The 18,697-nt window shown below is 43.2% G+C and overlaps 1 protein-coding gene across 1 annotated transcript in view; it reads right to left on the bottom strand.

The window, feature by feature from the left end:
• Window positions 1-776: 776 nt before the first annotated feature.
• fras1 (Fraser extracellular matrix complex subunit 1) overlaps window positions 777-18,697 on the bottom strand; it is a 274,524-nt gene continuing 256,603 nt past the window's right edge. Inside the window, 9 exon segments of the mRNA XM_053325459.1 lie at window positions 777-1,361; window positions 2,161-2,307; window positions 3,792-3,997; window positions 5,210-5,376; window positions 7,606-7,722; window positions 10,265-10,424; window positions 11,318-11,425; window positions 13,740-13,890; window positions 17,367-17,581. Of these exon segments, the coding sequence (XP_053181434.1) occupies window positions 777-1,361; window positions 2,161-2,307; window positions 3,792-3,997; window positions 5,210-5,376; window positions 7,606-7,722; window positions 10,265-10,424; window positions 11,318-11,425; window positions 13,740-13,890; window positions 17,367-17,581 (1,856 nt within the window).

The raw sequence follows: 18,697 nt of genomic DNA, 5'->3' as shown, positions 1-18,697 counted from the left end.
GAAGGAAGGAAGGAAGGAAGGGAGGAAAAGAGGAAGGAAGGAAGGAAGGAAGGAAAAGAGGGAGGAAGGAAGGAAGGAAGGAAGTAAGGAGAGAAGGAAGGAAGTGAGGAACAGTCAAAAGAGATGAGAGCTAAAAAAAAAAGACTATATGTATAACAGGAATCGATAATAGCACTCAGTTGTTGTTTTTTAAAAGATACCCAGCCTTAGTTAAATCAGAGTTAATTTCTTTGTTATAATTAATAATTGCATGAATGGAGGACCTCTACACTGGCTACCACTCCCACAGTAGTGACATTTTTTTTTTAATAGCAGTGAAATGACTCGTGGATGCAGCAGAGGAACAATCACCAGTGTCTGAGCTACCAGTCACCAAATTAGTATTGGTGCTAAAAAAAAAAAACAAGTAAAAAAAATATTAGAAATGAAGTTGAAACAGCAGTTAGGGAGTAAATATTATTATTATTAGTATTATTCTTATTATAGAGGATGATGATGATCAGATGCAGATGTGTTTCGGCTGTTGTTGGATGCAGCGGAGTGGTTCGTGGATTCCTGAGGTAGCCCAGTTGCGAAATGATTAAAATGCTGCGTAGCTTTTTCTGCACATCGTCACACTCTTTCCCTTTTTTTTCTCAAAGTGGTATAAAAATACTTTAACAAATATCTTGTTCCTTTAAGTACAAACTTTCTTTCTTTTTATTTTTTTATTTTTTAGAAAATACCTTTTTTTTATTTCGACTTCCTCCTCCTCTTCCTCTTCCTCTTCCTCCTCTTCAGACCTCAGTGCCGTCGTTGAGGTTGTTGTGGAGCTTGACTTCCAGGTTGACCTCTTTTACTTTAGCCTTGCCGTTAGCTTCCTGGTTGCGGTTGAGGATGTTGATGTTCCTCACCGTGCAGTGTTTGCTGCTGAAGTTCTTCTCCACACACTTGTCCATGCAAACCTCCACCTTGGTGTTGAGCGGATACTCCTCGTACGCTTTCGCAGACTTCTTGCTCTTCTTCTTGGCCGAGTGGCGGCGGCAGCGGCGGAACAGGAAGCAGGAAGCCAGCAGGACGAGGACTAGCAAGGTAACGGCCGCCACGCCCCCGCCGACCGAGCTTCCCATGTGGGCGTTGAAGGTGGCGGAGGGTCCGACTTCCAGGTGGAGAGACTTCATGTTGGTGCCGTTCTTCACCTGGTCGCCCTCGTTGTCGTAGATGAGCGACTCGTCGAGGGTGAGCCGGCCGCTGCGGTCCACCAGGTCTCGCTTGGGGCGGTTCAGCTGGTAGGTGACGGAGCGCTGGATTCTGGGGTTGGACCGCGACTCCGGACTGATCACATAAATGACCTGAAGGTACCACTGATGTCCCGCCTCCACCTGTCAATCAACACAGAGAGAAGAAAGAAAGATTGAATCAAGCCGCTAAAAATACAATTCATTTGAAGGAAGGATAGAAGAGAGGAAAGAAGGAAGGAAGGAAGGAAAGGAAAGGAGTAAGGAAGGAAGGAAGGAAAGAAGGGATGACGGACATGAGGAAGGAAGGAAGGAAAGGAAAGGAGTAAGGAGGGAGGGAGGGAGGAAAAGAGGAAGGAAATAAGGAGAGGAGGAAGGAAGGAAGGAAGTGAGGAAAGAAGTATGGAAGGAGGAGGGAGCAAAGACAGAGGAAGGAAGGAAGGAAGGAAGGAAGGTAGGATAGAAGAGAGGAAAGAAGGAAGGAAGGAAGGAAAGAAGGAAGGAAGGAAGGAAGGAAAGAAGGGATGAAGGACAGGAGGAAGGAAGGAAGGAATGAGGAAGGAAGGAAGGAAAGGGGTAAGGAGGGAGGGAGGAAAAGAGGAAGGAAGTAAGGAGAGGAGGAAGGAAAGGAAAGGAGTAAAGAGGGAGGGAGGGAGGGAGGAAAAGAGGAAGGAAGTAAGGAGAGGAGGAAGGAAGGAAGGAAGTGAGGAAAGAAGTATGGAAGGAGGAGAGAGAAAAGAAAGAGGAAGGAAGGAAGAAAGGATAGAAGAGAGGAAAGAAGGAAGGAAAGAAGGGATGACGGACAGGAGGGAAAGAAGGGATGAAGGACAGGAGGAAGGAAATAAGGGATGAAGGACATGAGGAAAGAAGGAAGGAAGGAAGGAAGGGAGGAAGGAAGGAAGGGAGGAAGTGAAAGTCAATGACAGTGATTAATGACACAGACCTTGTAGAGAGCGTCAACCTTCATGGTGAAGCCGTCGACGCCCGGCATCGAGGTCATGGACTGCAGCTCGGGGATGTCTGTGGCGAAGTTAGCCTCGAAGGGAACGTCGTGGAAGTAGTTGTCACAAACGTCGGGTTGCTTACGATCCTGCAGAGATACACATACATATTTATTCTTTAACATCTTTCCTTTCCTCCCTTCCTTCCTCCCTTCCTTCCTTCCTTCCTTCCTTCCTTCCTTCCTTCCTTCCTTCCTTCCTTCCTCCTTTCCTCCTTTCTTTCTTTCTTTCTTTCTTCCTCCTTCCCTTCCTCCCTTCCTTCTCTCCTTCCTTCCTCCCTTCCTTTCCTCCCTTCCTTCTTTCCTTTCCTCCCTTCCTTCCTTCTCTCCTTCCTTCCTACCTTCCTTCCTCCTTACTCTTTTCCTTCCTTCTTCCTTCCTCCTTACTTCTTCCTCCCTTCCTCCTTTCCTTCTTTCTTTCTTTCTCCTTTCCTTCCTCCCTCCCTCCCTTCTCTCCTTCCTTTCTACCTTCCTCCTCCCTCCCTTCCTTCCTTCCTCCTTTCCTTCCTCCCTTCCTTCTTTCCTTTCCTCCCTTTCTTCCTTCCTTTCCTCCCTTTCTTCCTTCCTACCTTCCTTCCTCCTTACTTCTTCCTTTTATTCTTTAACATCTTTCAGAGAACTCAGTGAAGGTTATCGACAGCCAGCAGACATCATGCAGAGTGACTTTGCATTATGAAGACTGTCAGTGGGTTAAATAACCTGCAGGCTTTGAGTAGCTTTAAAAACTATCTGACAGGTGTCAAAAAAAAAGTGTTTGGCAGCGTGATTTCAGTTTGTACTGATGCAACATTACTGCAGGATTAAACTCATTTTAGCTCATTTAAAGCTAATGTATATAACTGTGTTTGAAGGTTAGACTCATTGAAAAGGGTTGATTAAGGTTTATAAGTTAATGAATAAGTTAAGAAAGTTGAACAAGAAGTAAACTTGCACACACAAAAACAAGACAATAAGACACATGAGCTTCCAGTGTGAAGTTATTGATTGCAACATCTCTCTCTATAATAAAATAGATCTAACTTGAGAACATTTATATATCTATATCAGTGGTCTCCAACCCTGTTTCTCACCCCTCTAACACACGTGATTTTAATAATTAACTTATTATCAAACAGCTAAAGGGCTTGATAACGAATCATCTCCCAGCTAACCTCCCTGCAATAAAACTCTTTGAAACTCAGCCTCCTGACTGAAAACGCACCTATTCTGATTCATATTTATTTATTTATCTATCTTTGTAAAGTTATACTAACTTCCACTTCAATGTTAGCTGATTTATTATGTTTGATGTGCTGTCGTTGCTGTTTTATGTCTTGTAAGGTGTGCTTGAGTGCTTTGAAAGGCGCATTTAAATAAAATACATTATTATTATTATTATTATCATTATACTTGAGTACTGGAGTTATTGGGTGCTCAATGATCAATATTCTAAATATTTAATAATAACCTTAAAAATGTTATTAATTATTACTCCAAGGTAGAAAAGAGGTCTTGATCTGTATATATATATATCTTGTTACACACACACAGATGATAGTAAAAGAAAAGCATGAAGCCTCAGAGAGTGTTTGTACCAGCAGCAGGAATCGATGTTTGAGGTGTTTGTTGGGTTGGATGCAGCCGTACTGCGGACCCTCGTTGTACAGGGTCCCCGTGGGGTCAAAGAAGGGAACGTATCCGTCCCTGCCGGTGCAAAGGTAAACCTTCTCCAGCTGCAGCATGTATGCTGCGTTCAGGTTCTGCTCCGGGTTCCACAACACCCGGCCGTACAGAGTCTGACCTGCAGGGGGCAGCAGAGGAACAGTTTTAATTCATTAATATGGTTGAACTTGTGCTGCAAAATAAATTAATAAAATAAAATAATATTAAAATAATAATGATAATAATGAAATGATGAAATAAAAAAAGATATAAAATAGAAAAAATCAAAATAAAATACATTGGCATACAAATAAAAAATAATAATATAAAAAAATTCAAAATAAAATAAAATGCCATAAAATAATACACAAAAATAAAATAATAAATAATATATTTATATAAAAATAATAATAATAAAAAATATAAATATTTATGAAATAAATAATATAGAAAAATAATAATAAAAAAATAAAAAATAATATATTTATAAAATAAATTATATGTTAAAAATAATAATTAAAAAATAAAAAGTTATATATCTATAAAATAAATAATATAGAAAAATAATAATTAGAAAAATAATCACAAAAATCTTGATTTCTGTGACTTAAATTAACATAAGATTACAACATTATCTTGTAATTCATTATCTTAATATTTTAAGTCAAACACCCTGATGGAGAAATGCCCCTTAAAGACTTTTACCATTTAAAGAAAAATAAATGCATTAAATTCAACACACGAATAAACTTTTTGCAGGTCACAACAGGTTACTTGGCTTTTTTATTGTATTGATATAATTCAAATATCAAATATTAATCATCACCTACTGAAAAAGTTTGGAATAAGACAAAACTGACTCAAAAGTTGAGAAAATGACGACATGTCAGTTAGAAATCCTAAAAATTCAGTTACATCACAAAAGGAAATAAACCTGAAATAATCCTGGAAGGAAAGGAGTAAGGAGGGAGGGAGGAAGGGAGGATGGAAAGGAGTAAGGAGGGAGGAAGGAAGGAGGGAGGGAAGGAGGAAGGAATTAAGGAGAGAAGGGAGGAAGGAAGGAAGGAAGGAAGGAAAGGAGTAAGGAGGGAGGAAAGGAGGAAGGAATTAAGGAGAGAAGGATGGAAGGAAGGGAGGGAGGGAGGAAGGAAGGAAGAAAAGGAGTAAGGAGGGAGGCAGGGAGGGAGGAAGGAAAGAAAGGAATAAGGAGGGAGGAAGGAAGGAATGAAAGGCGTAAAGAGGGAGGGAGGGAGGAAGGAACGAAAGAAAGGAGTAAGGAGGGAGGAAGGAAGGAAGGCAAGGAGTAACGAGGGAGGGAGGGAGGGAGGACTTGTGACTAATCCTGTCGTACCCATGGAGAACGCTCCCTTGTAGTCCATCTCAGCCATGGAGACGTCGGCGCTGGCCGGATCCATCATGAAGACCTTCTCGTTGTTGCACAGCTGGAACTCCGTGTTGAGAGAGTAGACGACGGGAACGGGCCGGTTGGTCTGCTGGAAGGCGATCGGCACCAGAAACCTGAATGAGGGAGGAGAGGAGAAGGTTATTGGATCTGTTCCCATGATGCACCGGGCTTTAGATAGATAGATAGTGATGAGAGAGAGAGAGAGAGAGAGAGAGAGAGAGGGAGAGAGGAGAGAGAGAGAGAGAGAGAGAGAGAGAGAGAGGGGGAGGGAGAGAGAGAGAGAGAGAGAGAGAGAGAGAGGGGGAGAGAGAGAGAGAGAGAGAGAGAGAGAGAGAGAGAGAGAGAGAGAGAGAGAGAGAGAGAGAGAGAGAGAGAGAGGGAGGGAGAGAGGAGAGAGAGGGGGAGGGAGAGAGAGAGAGAGAGAGAGAGAGAGAGAGAGAGAGAGAGGAGAGAGAGAGAGAGGGATGGAGAGAGAGAGTTTTGCTATCTCTATTTTAGCTTTTAACCTTCCTGTCGTCCTCCTGGGTCAATTTGACCCCGTTTGTTTTAACTGTTCCTTCCTCCCTCCTTTCCTTCCTTGTTTCCTCCCTCTCTCTGTCCTTCCTTGTGTCCTCCGTCCCGCCATCCTTCCTTGTTCCCTCCCTCCCTCCTACCTTTCTTCCTTCTTTCCCCCGTCCTTCATTCCTCCCTTCCTTTCCTTCCTTCCTTCCCCCTTTCCTTCCTCCCTCCCTCCTTTACTTTCTTCTTCCTCCCTTCCATCCTTCCTTCCTCCCTCCCTCCTTTCCTTCCTTATTCCTCCCTCCTTTCCATCGTTCCTTCCTCCCTCCCTCCTTTCCTTCCTTCGTTCATTCCTTCTTCCTCCTTTCCTTCCTTCTTCCTCCCTTTCTTCCTTGACTTCAGGACAACAGGAGGGTTAATCATATTTAAATGTCTTTTTATTTCTGCAATGTGCTTTTATATCCTGTTTAGATGCATTTGATGTGTTATTTGAAGCACTTTGAATTACTTCATTATTGAAAAGTGCAAATACAATTAAATTAGCCTAAAATTGACCCTTATCTGCTGCTGTAGCTGCAGCAGTAGGAGTGTTTGCTGCAGGTTTGATGATGCATTCAAACTCCACATTAAAAAAAAAAAGATTTAACAACTTCCTGTTTCACCAGTCTCACTTAATTTACAATAAGACAGCCTGAAACCACGTATAATAAAAAAGATATAATTAATGTTACAGGAAATATAATATATGCAAGACCCTTGTAAATTAAACTGTAATAACTTCTAGTGCAGGTTTCATTTTTTGGGAGAGGATTGAATTCACTGCTTTAATGTTTCCAGCCTGCTCACCCACACCCCCGCTCCCGAGAACACATCACCCCATCCTCCAAAAACTGCGCTGGCACCCCATGTCACACCGTCCTCCCGCTCACCCACAAATCACTTAACAACCTGGCCCCCACCTACCTCACAGACCTGCTCCACCATTACACCCCCCCCCCCCTCCCTCCCGTGCCCTCCGATCCTCAGAGGGAAATCTCCTTGCCCTACCCCCTCGGACCAAGCACCAAACTTGGGGGGACAGAGCCTTCTCCACTGCTGCCCCCCCTCCCCCCCCACCACCACCCTCTGGAATTCACTCCCCAAACCCATCAGAGACTGTACAGACCCCCATACCTTCGAATCACTCCTAAAAACCAGGCGGGGGAGTTCTGGTCCTCTGAAATGAGGCCAACGGGGAAGTAACTTAGAACTGCATTCTATCAAAAGGCCACCAGGGGGCGACCGTCTCTATACAAGTCAATGGAGAATTCACCAACTTCTCACTTGATTTCTAACCTCAGTAAACGTTTTCAAAATGTGTTTATGGTCTCAATCGCTAGTTTAAAGCCTTCTTCAATGCAGTATGATGTTCATTTGGGACATTTTGGCCTCCCTAATTTTATATGTGACGATAAAGCAGGGTATGCATTAGGGCGTGGCTACGTCCTGATTGACAGGTTGATTGCCCAATGTCCTCGAGATCCAGCCCTCGCAACCAATCGCAGCCTCCCTGCTCCGCTGTTGGTCCCGCCCATACGTCCATCCATGACCCCGCCTCATGCCCATATAAGTAGAATCCGTGTTTTAATTTTTCCCAGCATGCACCTGAAATTTTCAAGATGGCGCTGCCTAGATTCGAAACTATTGGCTTCCGAGCAGCAGTCCACAAACCAATGGGTGACGTCACGGATGTTACTTTTTTATCCTCTTTCCATTTTATGTCTTTTTTACTTGTAAGCGTCTTTGAGCACTTGTAAAAGCACGTTATAAATAAAATGTATTATCATTATTATTATTATTATTACTTCTCCGGAGCGTGAGCCGTGCAGGACAGAGCTTTGTCTCCGGGGTCGATCCAGGGCTGAGTGGGCTGAACGGTGCAGGGGACCAAGAAGACGGTGTACTCTCCAGAATAGTCCTTCCTGTTGATCACACCACACACACACACACACACACACACACACACACACACAGAGAGAGAGAGAGAGAGAGAGAGAGAGAGAGAGGATTAATACTCCGAGCATCTGAGGAACAAAACTAGTTGATCTGAGAGTTTCTATAGCGGATAAAAAAAAAAAAAAAAAGACCTGCTGAGTTTCTAGTTTCTTAGAAGTCAAACAAATCACTTGAGGATGTTGGCGGAGTAGTTTTGGTTGTTTCACGAGGAGCACGCTGAGGAGCACGCTGAGGTTCCCCTGCAGCTACGATTAAAGAAACATGACATCGACCTCCGACTGAGATCTTCTCCTGTAGTTTTTTTTTTTTGACTGAATACTGCAATATTTAACTTTGTGATGTTTCATTTTGGAAAAACACTGAACTAGATTTTAACTTATGTTCAAATATCTATGATGTTTCTGCAGAGTCTGAACTCTTACATACTGCTCACAGTCAAATATGACCTATTTTTACATTTGAGAGCGGTAAGAACATCATATATATATTTATTTTAGCCAAACTTGTGCATCATTTTTACATTTTTGTGCAGCTGATACACATGTTTATAAGATAAGATAAGATCAGATATTCCTATATTAGTCCCACAATGGAGAAATTTGCAAACACTGATCAAAACTTTTCACCATTTCGTCCAAATCCTGTCGTTCCAGCTTCTTAAATGTGAATATTTTAAGGTTTATTTAGTCTTTTATGACACTTTTTACCATTTTCTGACATTTTATAACCCAAACCAGATGATTAATCAATCAGTTTCCAGCTGTTTTGACAACCGATTCATCATTTTGAGTCATTTTTAAAGCAAGAAATGTCCAAATTCTCTGCTTCCTGCTTCTGAAATGTGAATATTAAATATATATTTTTGGTCTTGTTTGACAGTAAACTGAATATATTTGGGTTTTGGACTGTTGGTTTGGACAAATCAAGATGTTTAAAGTTGTTATTTTGGGGTTTTGGGAGACACTGATGGACAGTTGTAATAGAATATAAAAGAAAAGAAAGGAAGTTGTAATAGAATATAAAAGCAGCAATAATAGTGGTAATATAATAGTGAGTAATATTGGTTTTGAGAGGTAATATAGCAGATATTCTTATTGCACAGATTAAAGTGAAATAAATATATATGTGTATATTATATGAATATTGCACACAATTGAAAGTATTACATTCTGTTCAGAGTCAAATTCAACCTATTTTTTTACATTTGAGAGCTGTAAAAACACCATATATGTATATTAAATTTAGCCAGACTTTACCTAATGTGACCTACAGTGTACACAAATGGAAATATAATGCATAATTTTACATTTTTGTGCAGCTGATACACATTTTTATAAGATAAGATATTCCTTTATAAGTCCCACAATGAGGAAATTTGCATTATTATATATATAGTATATAGTGTATATATATACACACTAATTGTTATATAAAAAACTTCAAAAATCAGCATTCAGACGTTGTTATATTCATTATATTCTTTAAAATGTTTTCCTGGACAATAAAATAGTGATTATAAATGTCTTTTTTTAACAGAAGGATGAACCAAACATGACATGATAATGACTGATGGGGGATTTATGACTGTGAACTAGTTTAAAGACTAATTATGAGTCAGTTTAACTAATTTAGTTATTTATTTAAAATACTCTACCAATGCAATGAACCCTTCACAAGACTGAAGAAATGTAGATAGACTATCTTATAAATGTCAGGTTAAGTAACTAAATATCTAATTTTATAATTCCAATTTATAGTTATAATAAGGAACTTTCATTTTGTGTTGATTTGGCGCCCCCTTGTGGACAAAAGCAGTAGTGTTTAACTTGTAAAGATACAATACCAGCTCTAAATGAGTCTACCTTTACTTTTAAAGTTATCAAATGAAGAGAAATGTCCTCTCTTGGTCTCTGTAATGTGTCTGTACCAGGGTTATTATAGTTTTGAAATTTTCTTTAGTTTTTATTTTTATTTTAGTTTTTCAGTTTGCTTTTTTTTAAATTTCAGTTTAGTTTTAGTGAGTTCACTAAGTGATTTAGTAGTTTCAGTTTGTTTTTATTTTGAAGGAATTGACTAGTTTTAGTTTAGTTTTTATTTAGTTTTAGTTTTTCAGGTATTAAGAGAAAGCTGAAGCTGAAAAGGGTTTATCAAGCCCTTTTTAATTTCATTCTTTAACCACGGCTGCTGCAGGACAGGAAGTCATCGAGGGAGAAAACAAAGCTGAATTTATCTGCAATTCAGTTTAGTTTTAGTTTTTCATTGCTAGTTTTACTTTTAGTGAACTATAATAACCCTGGTCTGTACTCCTTCATGCTACAATGCTGCATATAATGTAAAAACTCTTCTGTCTCTTCTGGTCTGTGTGCCGTAAATAGTTTCATCTGAACCTTCTCACTAATGGTCTCTGGTCAGTTACAGGCATCAGAGTTAAGAGTTAAAAGTTAAAAGTCCGCCTCGTGATAACTTGAATCAAAGTGTATTATGATGACTCTGAATGAGGCGACTGACCTGCTGTAGGAGCTGGTGGCCCTCCACAGCTGGTACGGAGAGTCGAAGGTTTGGGCGCTCCACAGAAGCTGAATGTCAAACTCGATTCCTCCGAGGTGGTCGGGGGCCATCAGGTGGGATTTGTGTCCTGGCAGCGTGTGGTGTTCAGGGACAAACTGACCTGTAGGACAGAAAAATGGAGGAAAACTTCAATAATTATGATTTTATTTCACTGATGTGATACTGAGGCTAGAGCTCGAGATATGATAGTAGTTTTAACCTTCCTGTTGTCCTCGAGTAAAGGAAGGAAGGGAAGGAGGAAAGAAAGGAAAGAAGGGAGGAAGGAGGAAGGAAAGGAGGACGAAGGAAGGAAGGATGGAAGGGAGGAACAAGGGAGGAAGAAGGGAGGAACAAGGGAGGAAGAAGGGAGGAAAGGAGGAAGGAAGGGAAAGAGGAAGGAAGGTAAGGAGGACGAAGAAAGGAAGGATGGAAGGGAGGAAGAAGGGAGGAAAGGAGGAAGGAAAGGAGGAAGGAAGGGGAGGAAGAAGGAAGGGAGGAAAGGAAGATGGAAGGAAGGCTGGAAGACGGAAGGAAAGGAGGAAGGAAGGGAAAGAGGAAGGAAGGGAGGAAGGAAGGTAAGGAGGATGAAGAAAGGAAGGATGGAAGGGAGGAAGAAGGGAGGAAAGGAGGAAGGAAAGGAGGAAGGAAGGGAGGAAGAAGGAAGGGAGGAAAGGAAGATGGAAGGAAGGCTGGAAGACGGAAGGAAAGGAGGAAGGAAGGGAGGAAGAAGGGAGGAAAGGAGGAAGGAAGGGAGGAAGATGGAAGGAAAGGAGGGAGGAAGGAAGGAAGGAAGGGAGGAAGAAGGGAGGAAAGGAGGAAGGAAAGGAGGAAGGACGGAGGAAGAAGGGAGGAAAGAAGGAGTGAGGGAGGAAGGAAGGACAGACGAAAGGAAGGAAGGGAGGAAAGAAGGAACAGTCAAAACCGACGGGGTCATTTTGACCCGGCAGGACGACAGGAAGCTTAATAAGAGAACAGATTCTCATCTTGGAGCTAATAAGTGAAATGTGGACTCACCTCTGAACTTGGCGTGAGTTTTAAACTCGATGACCAGCCGTCCGTCTTCTCTGATGTAGATCCTGATGATCTGCAGCCTGGCGGAGAGGACGCTGTCGGTCTGAATACCTGCAAACATTAAATAACACCACATGAGACAGTTAGAGGAGGCAGTGTCATGGGTTTGATCTTTGCTAAGCTCTAAACTCACAATATGCATTTGCAAAGATTGTCTATTTTCTATCTTACATTTGAATCATAACATTTGAGTCAAATTGTCAAGTTGAAATAAAAACTGAGTATAGCTTTCCCTCCTTCCTTCTTTCCTTCCTCCCTTCCTCCTTCTCTCTTTCTTTCCTCCCCCCTACCTTCCTTCCTTCTTTCCTCCGTCCTTCCTTCCTTTCCTTCCTCCCTTCCTTTCCTTCCTCCCTTCCTTTCCTTTCCTTCCTCCCTCCTTCCTTCCTTTCCTTTCCTTCATCCATCTCCCTTTCTTCTTCCTTCCTTCCTTCTTTCTTCCCTTCCTCCCTCCCTCCTTCTCTCTTTCTTTCCTCTCCCCCTACCTTCCTTCCTTTCCTTTCTTCCCTCCTTCTCTCTTTCTTTCCTCCCCCCTACCTTCCTTCCTTCTTTCCTCCTTCCTTCCTTTCCTTTCCTTCCTCCATCCCCCTTTCTTCTTCCTTCCTTCCTTCCTTCCTCCCCCCTACCTTCCTTCTTTCCTTCTTTCATTCTTTCTTTCTTTCTTTCTTTTCTTTCTTTCTTTCTTTCTTTCTTTCTTTCTTTCTTTCTTTCTTTCCTTCCTTCCTTCCTTCCTTCCTTCCTTCCTTCCTTCCTTCCTTCCTTCCTTCCTTCCTCCCTCCCTCCCTCCCTCCCCCTCCCTCCCTCCTTCCTTCCTTCCTTCCTTCCTTCCTGCCTTCCTTCCTCCCTCCCTCCCTCCCTTCCTTCCTTCCTTCCTTCCTTCCTCCCTCCCTCCCTTCCTTCCTTCCTCCCTTCCTTTCAATGAGTGTCCTATAAAGGGTTAAGTTAAATAACCCAGTCTAATAAAATCGCTTGTTCAGGTAAAGTTCAAATATCTGACACTATACAGAATTAATGCTAAAACCACAAAGCAGTAAAACAAAACTAATGCAAAGTAATAACACCAAGAGGCTTCTGGTAAATAATCATGACTGACGTGGTTTTGAATTTTTGTGAATGCACGAACACAGCGAGACAAGTCAGAAAATGTCAGTATGGTTTGATGAGTCTGATGCACTGAACTTCTCTTGAACTGTCTCTTTTCAGTGATGATGATCTAAAAATAAGCTTTAATGGTTTTGAGTCAGAAGCAGAAAAGATGATATGGTGCATGTGGAGAAAAAATGGATGTGATACAGATCAGCTGCTTCATAGTTAACCCTCCTGTTGTCCTCGAGTCAAGGAAGGAAGGAAAGGAGGAGGAAGGAAGAAAGAAGGAAAGGAGGGAGGAAGGGAGGAAGGGAGGGAAGGGAGGAAAGGAAAGGGAAGGAAAGGAAAGAAGGAAGGGAGGAAAGGAAAGAAGGAAGAAGGAAGGAAAGGAGGGAGGAAGGAAGGAGAACAGGAAGGAAGGAAGGAGGGGGAAGGAAAGGAAGGAAGGAAGAAAGGTAGGAAAGAAGGACAGAGGAAAGAAAGAGAGAAGGAGGGAGGGAGGAAAGAAGGAAGGGCGGAAGGAATAAGGAAGGAAAGGAGGGAAGGAAGGAAAGGAGGGAGGAAGGAAGGGAGGAAAGGAAAGGAAAGAAGGAAGAAGGAAGGAAAGGAGGGAGGAAGGAAGGAGGGAAGGAAGAAGGGAGGAAAGGAAAGAAGGAAGGAAGAAAGGTAGAAAGAAGGACAGAGGAAAGAAAGAGAGAAGGAGGGAGGGAGGAAAGAAGGAAGGGTGGAAGGAATAAGGAATGAAAGGAGGGAAGGAAGGAAAGGAGGGAGGAAGGAAGGAAGGAGGTAGGAGGGAAGGAAGAAGGAGGGAAGAAAGAGGGATGGAGGAAAGAAGGAAGGGCGGAAGGAAAGAAGGAGGGAGAAAGAGGGATGGAGGAAAGAAGGAAGGGCGGAAGGAATAAGGAAGGAAAGGAGGGAAGGAAGGAAAGGAGGGAGGAAGGAAGGAAGGGAGGAAAGGAAAGGAGGGAGGTAGGAGGGAAGGAAAGAAGGAGGGAAGAAAGGGGATGGAGGAAGTACAGACGGAAGGAAGGAAGGAAGGAAGGGAGGAAAGAAGAATAAGACGGTGTCAATTTGACCCGGGAGGACGACACAAGGGTTAAAAGGAAACTTCACTGGATCGTCCACCAGTTGGAAGATCGGACAAGATACTCGAGCCCATCTCAGAATATGAATGTGTTAGACTAGAAACCCTCTATATAAGTTCATACAGTCCATTTCCTGTACATCAGTGTGTGTTTCCAGGTGTTAATAGTGATATTAAGATATTAAGTATTTAACGAACCCGTCCTCCAGAGCACGGTGTCGTAGAAGAAGGAGAACTCCATCTCGGTGTGATGCTCCAGAGACGCCCAGCCTCTCGGAGCCGTCACGTAGATATAAGACACGTAGAGAGGAACCTGCACCGTCAGGAAGGACTGAGCCGAGTCACGCACCTGAAAAAAAGAAAAGAAACAACCCAAAAATCAATCAGAGCAAGATTTAACCTTCCTGTCGTCCTCCCGGGTCAAATTGACCCCGTCTGTTTTGACTGTTCCTTCTTTCCCTCCTTTCCTTCCTTCCTTCTGTCCTCCCTTCCTTCCTTTCGTCTGTCCTTCCTTCCCTCCTCCCTTCCTTCCTCCTTTCCTCCCTTCTTCCTGCCTTCCTTCCTTCTTTCCTCCTACTTTCATTCCCTCCTTCTTTCCTCCGTCCTTCCTTCCTTCCTTTCGTCTGTCCTTCCTTCCTTTCCTTCATTCTTCCTCTCTCCCTTCCTTCCTCTCTTTCTTTCTTCCTCCCTTCCTCTCTTTCTTCCTCCCTTTCTCCCTTGACTCGAGGACAACAGGAGGGTTAATGAAGGTTAAAATGGCCAAGGAAGAAGGGAGAAGGATGGAAGGAAGGGAGGAAGGAAGGAAGGAAGGAAGGAAGGGAGGAAGAAGGAAGGGAAGGAGGAAGGAAGGGAGGAAGAAGGAAGGGAAGGAGGGAGGAAGGAGGGAGGAAAGGAAAGAAGGAAGGAAAGGAGGAAGAAAGGGAGGAGGGAAGGAAGGGAGGAAGGAAGAGAGGAAGGAAGAAAGGATGGAGGAAAGAAGGAAGGAGTAAAGGAAAGGAAGGAAAGAAGGAGTGAGGGAGGAAGGAAGGACAGACGAAAGGAAGGAAGGAAGGAAGGAAGGCAGGAAGGAAGGAAGGAAGGGAAAGAGGAAAGAAGAGAGGAATAAGGGAGAAGGATGGAAGGAAGGGAGGAAGGAAGGAAGGAAGGAAGGGAGGAGGAAGGAAGGAAAGGAGGAAGGAAGGGAGGAAGAAGGAAGGGAAGGAGGGAGGAAGGAGGGAGGAAAGGAAAGAAGGAAGGAAAGGAGGAAGAAAGGGAGGAGGGAAGGAAGGGAGGGAGGGAGGAAGGTGGGAGGAAGGAAGAGAGGAAGGAAGAAAGGATGGAGGAAAGAAGGAAGAAGTGAAGGAAAGGAAGGAAAGAAGGAGTGAGGGAGGAAGGAAGGACAGACGAAAGGAAGGAAGGAAGGAAGGAAGGAGGGAAGGAAGGAAGGTAGGAGGGAGGAAGGAGTTATTGTTATAGTTAGTGTTGTAGGGCCCTTTAGACCTATTAAGCCAACTATAAAGAGATATTACACCCAAAATATGCTGAACTGATGTTTGTCTCAAGGTTGTTCTTAAAGCTGAGTCTGATTTTAATATGCTGCATCAAGAGAGGGAAATAAAGCACCAACACACAGTTTCAGACAGAATACATATATTTATAAAAATGCAAGCAAAGCATGTCGAATTTAAATGAGAGGGGAAACAATACATCTCCCTATAGTTGAGTTTCATCAATATGACAAGAGGCATGGAAAGGCTTTTAGCATTGGGATCAAATAAAGGTGAAACAAGGAGTTCAAAATAAGTTCAAAGGGAGAAAACCCAATGAGTTCATCCCAGAGAGAGATTTTTAAAACTATAAAAACAAGTGAATTATGAAGAAAAGCAGAGACGATGTTCTACTGTTTCTCTACATAATGCATATTTCTAGTCAAATCACATTTTCTTCCTCATATCAACACGAGATCCGCTCAAACTTTCTAGTATTCGGAGCATTTTTAAGGCTTTTCTCGCCCTCGAGTCAACGGAGGAAGGAAGGAAGAAGGGAAGGAAAGGAGGAAAGGAAGGGAGGAAGAAGGAAGGAAAGGAGGGAGGAAAGGAAGGAAGGGAGGACGGAAGGGAGGAGGAAGGAAGGGAGGAGGAAGGAAGGGAGGGAGGAAGAAGGAAGGATAGAACGGAGGAAAGGAAGGGAGGATGGAAGGGAGGAAGAAGTAAAGGAGGGAGGAAGATGGAAGGAAAGGAGGAAAGTAAGGGAGGAAGAAGGAAGGATAGAACAGAGGAAAGGAAGGGAGGATGGAAGGGAGGAAGAAGGAAAGGAGGGAGGAAAGGAAGGGAGGACAGAAGGGAGGAAGAAGGAAAGGAAAGGAGGAAAGGAAGGGAGGAAGAAGGAAGGAAGGATGGAAGGAGGAAGAATGGAGGAAAGGAGGAAGGAAGGGACGAAGATGGAAGGAAAGGAGGGAGGAAGGAAGAAGGAAGGAAGGGAGGAAGAAGGAAGGGAAGGAGGAAAGGAAGGAAGGGAGGAAAAGTAAGGAAAGGAGGAAAGGAAGGGAGGAAGAAGGAAGGAAGGGAGGAGGAAGAAGGAAGGGAGAAAGGAGGAAAGGAAGGGAGGAGGAAAGGAAGGAAGGGAGGAAAAGTAAGGAAAGGAGGAAAGGAAGGGAGGGAGGAAGAAGGAAGGAAGGATGGAAGGAGGACGAATGGAGGAAAGGAGGAAGGAAGGGACGAAGATGGAAGGAAAGGAGGGAGGGAAGAAGGAAGGAAGGAGGGAAGGAAGGGAGGAAGAAGGAAGGAAACGAGGAAAGGAGGGAGAAAGAAGGAAGGAAACCAGGAAAGGAAGGGAGGAAGAAGGAAGGAAGGATGGAGGTTGAGGCTTTCCTCGTCCTCGTTAAGGTTTTAAAAGTGACTTTGACATTGAAAGCTGCAGCGAGATGATAAAATAGACTTTTCTTTTTTGTTATGTCGACTGCCGCTGAGTTGGAGAACGATGTCAAGCTCGATCAGTTTTATGGTTGTTTAGCTCAAGGCCCGTCTGTCAGTGAATTTCAGTTTCTTAGAAATTAAATTTGACACCAGAAAAGAAGAAAAAACTAACAGAAGGGAGTAAAATCCTCCATGCTGAAAAGTCTCCAGTTTGTTCTGTGATTACACAAAGAAAAACATTTCTATATAATGTAGAAAAACAGTGACTGAAGAAAGAGAGAGGAAGAAGAAGAAGGAAGGAAAGGAGGGAGGAAGGAGTAAGGAAGGAAGAAGGAAGAAAGGAGGAAGGAGGAAGGAGGAAGGAAGGGAGGAAGAAGGAAGGAAAGGAGGGAGGAAGGATGAAGGATGGATGGAAGTGAGGAAGAACGAAGGAAAGGAAGGAGTAAGGAAGGAAGAAAGGATGGAAGGGAGGAAGAAGGAAGGAAAGGAGGGAGGAAGGAAGGAAGGAAGGAAGGAAGGAAGGAAGGGAGTAAGAAGGAAGGAAAGGAGGGAGGAAGGACAAAGGAAGGATGGAAGGGAGGGAGAAGGAAGGAAAGGAGGAAGGAAAGGAGGAAGATGGAAAGAAAGGAAGGAGGAAGGAAGGAAGGGAGGAAGGAAGGAAGGACGGAAGGAAGGAAGAAGGAAGGGAAGGAGGAAAGGAAGGGAGGAGGGAAGGAAGGAGGAAGGAAGGGAGGAAAGGAAAGGAAAGAAAGAAGGAAAGGAAGGAAGGAAGTACGGAGGAAAGAAGGAACAGTCAAAACCGACAGGGTCAATTTGACCCGGGAGGACGACACAAACGTCAAGAACATCATTTCTCGTCATGATCTTTATAACTGGTTGCCACGGTAACGACCCGACTCTCTCTCTCTTAATTTTTTCTCGATTTCTTTACCTGGAAGTCGGCAGTGACGGATCCTGAGCAGACGTCGATGAGCTCCGTCATGTCGTAGTAGGCGTCGAACGTCCAGATGCAGCTCTTGAGGTTGAGGTGTTTGTACAGTTGGATGCTCTTCGCCTCTCGGACATTGGGGTTGAACTGGTACGGACGGTCATAACCCGGACCCAGAGAGATGCTGTCGTAGGAGACGTCGTCAAGGAAACCAGTCTCTGGAGGAAGAAATATTAGGATGATGAAGTTCGGACCAGGGCCGCTGCTAAGCTTTTGGGGGCCCTAAGCATAAATGGTCAGGGAGCGCCCCCTCCCCCAATTTATTTTAAAATTGACATGAAATATACATATAATTATGAAAATGTGTATATTAAGCAAAATATATTAAAAAAAATATGTCAAAAACGTTCTTAACAGCAGCATTACAATATAATATGCAGCTGATAGTTATAATGTATCACTGTTTATACTATTATTGTCATTTTGTGCATGTTTCAGGTGTCTTTGTGTGTCTGTGTTGCTTAAGAGGGCTGTCAACTTTTATTTTGAAAATACCGCTTTTATTTTGACATCCTGTGTTTTTGCTGCGCTGTGGCAGAGAGTGAGAAGTAAACAGGAGAAGGTGAAGACGAAGACGCACGTGTGCTGTAGTTAAGCTAAACTGTAAAGTTAAGGACCAGTTTCCATGGTTACGAGGTGTTTAAGTGTTCTAGAATCATCCGAAGACCAGAGATAGTTCCTCCTTTACACGGCACGCAGCCAACGAGCTCATTCATGTGTTTTGAGTAATAGGGCACACAATTAAGAAAAACAACGGTGGGCCTGTTCATAACTAATTTATATAATTTCTTTAATGTAATAATATAATAACTATCATGAAATTTTTTTTTAGCAACCTTAATTTTGGGGGCCCCCGCCAGGTACATGAGGCCCTACGCGCTCTGCCTACTCTGCGTATGGGGAGCGGCGGGCCCGGTTCGGACTCGGACATGTTTGGGGTGAAATTGCAACATGTTCCAGTTTTTTGTGGTCTCATTGAATCGAACCTGCTCTGGATGTTAATGTCTGATAAATGTTTGAAGTGCAAACGCATGTAAATGATTTGGTGAGTTCGCCCGAGGGTGCCGATGTCTGATCTCTTGTTTCAGCCCTCAGGATAGCTCTGATGAAAGGGTGTGTGTGTGTGTGTGTGTAGGGGTGTGTGTGTGTGTGTGTGTTGGTGTGTTTTAGTGTCTAAATGTGTCTGTGTGTATGCATGTGTGTGTGTATGTTTGTAGGCATTGGTGTGTGTAGATGTTACTGGGTGTGTAGGTGTGTTTGTGTGTGTGTGTATC

This window comes from Scomber japonicus, chromosome 9, assembly GCF_027409825.1.
Source record: "Scomber japonicus isolate fScoJap1 chromosome 9, fScoJap1.pri, whole genome shotgun sequence".
NCBI lineage: Eukaryota > Metazoa > Chordata > Actinopteri > Scombriformes > Scombridae > Scomber > Scomber japonicus.
The sequence above is the reverse complement of the archived record's forward strand: the minus strand, read 5'-3'. Positions and strand labels throughout refer to the sequence as shown.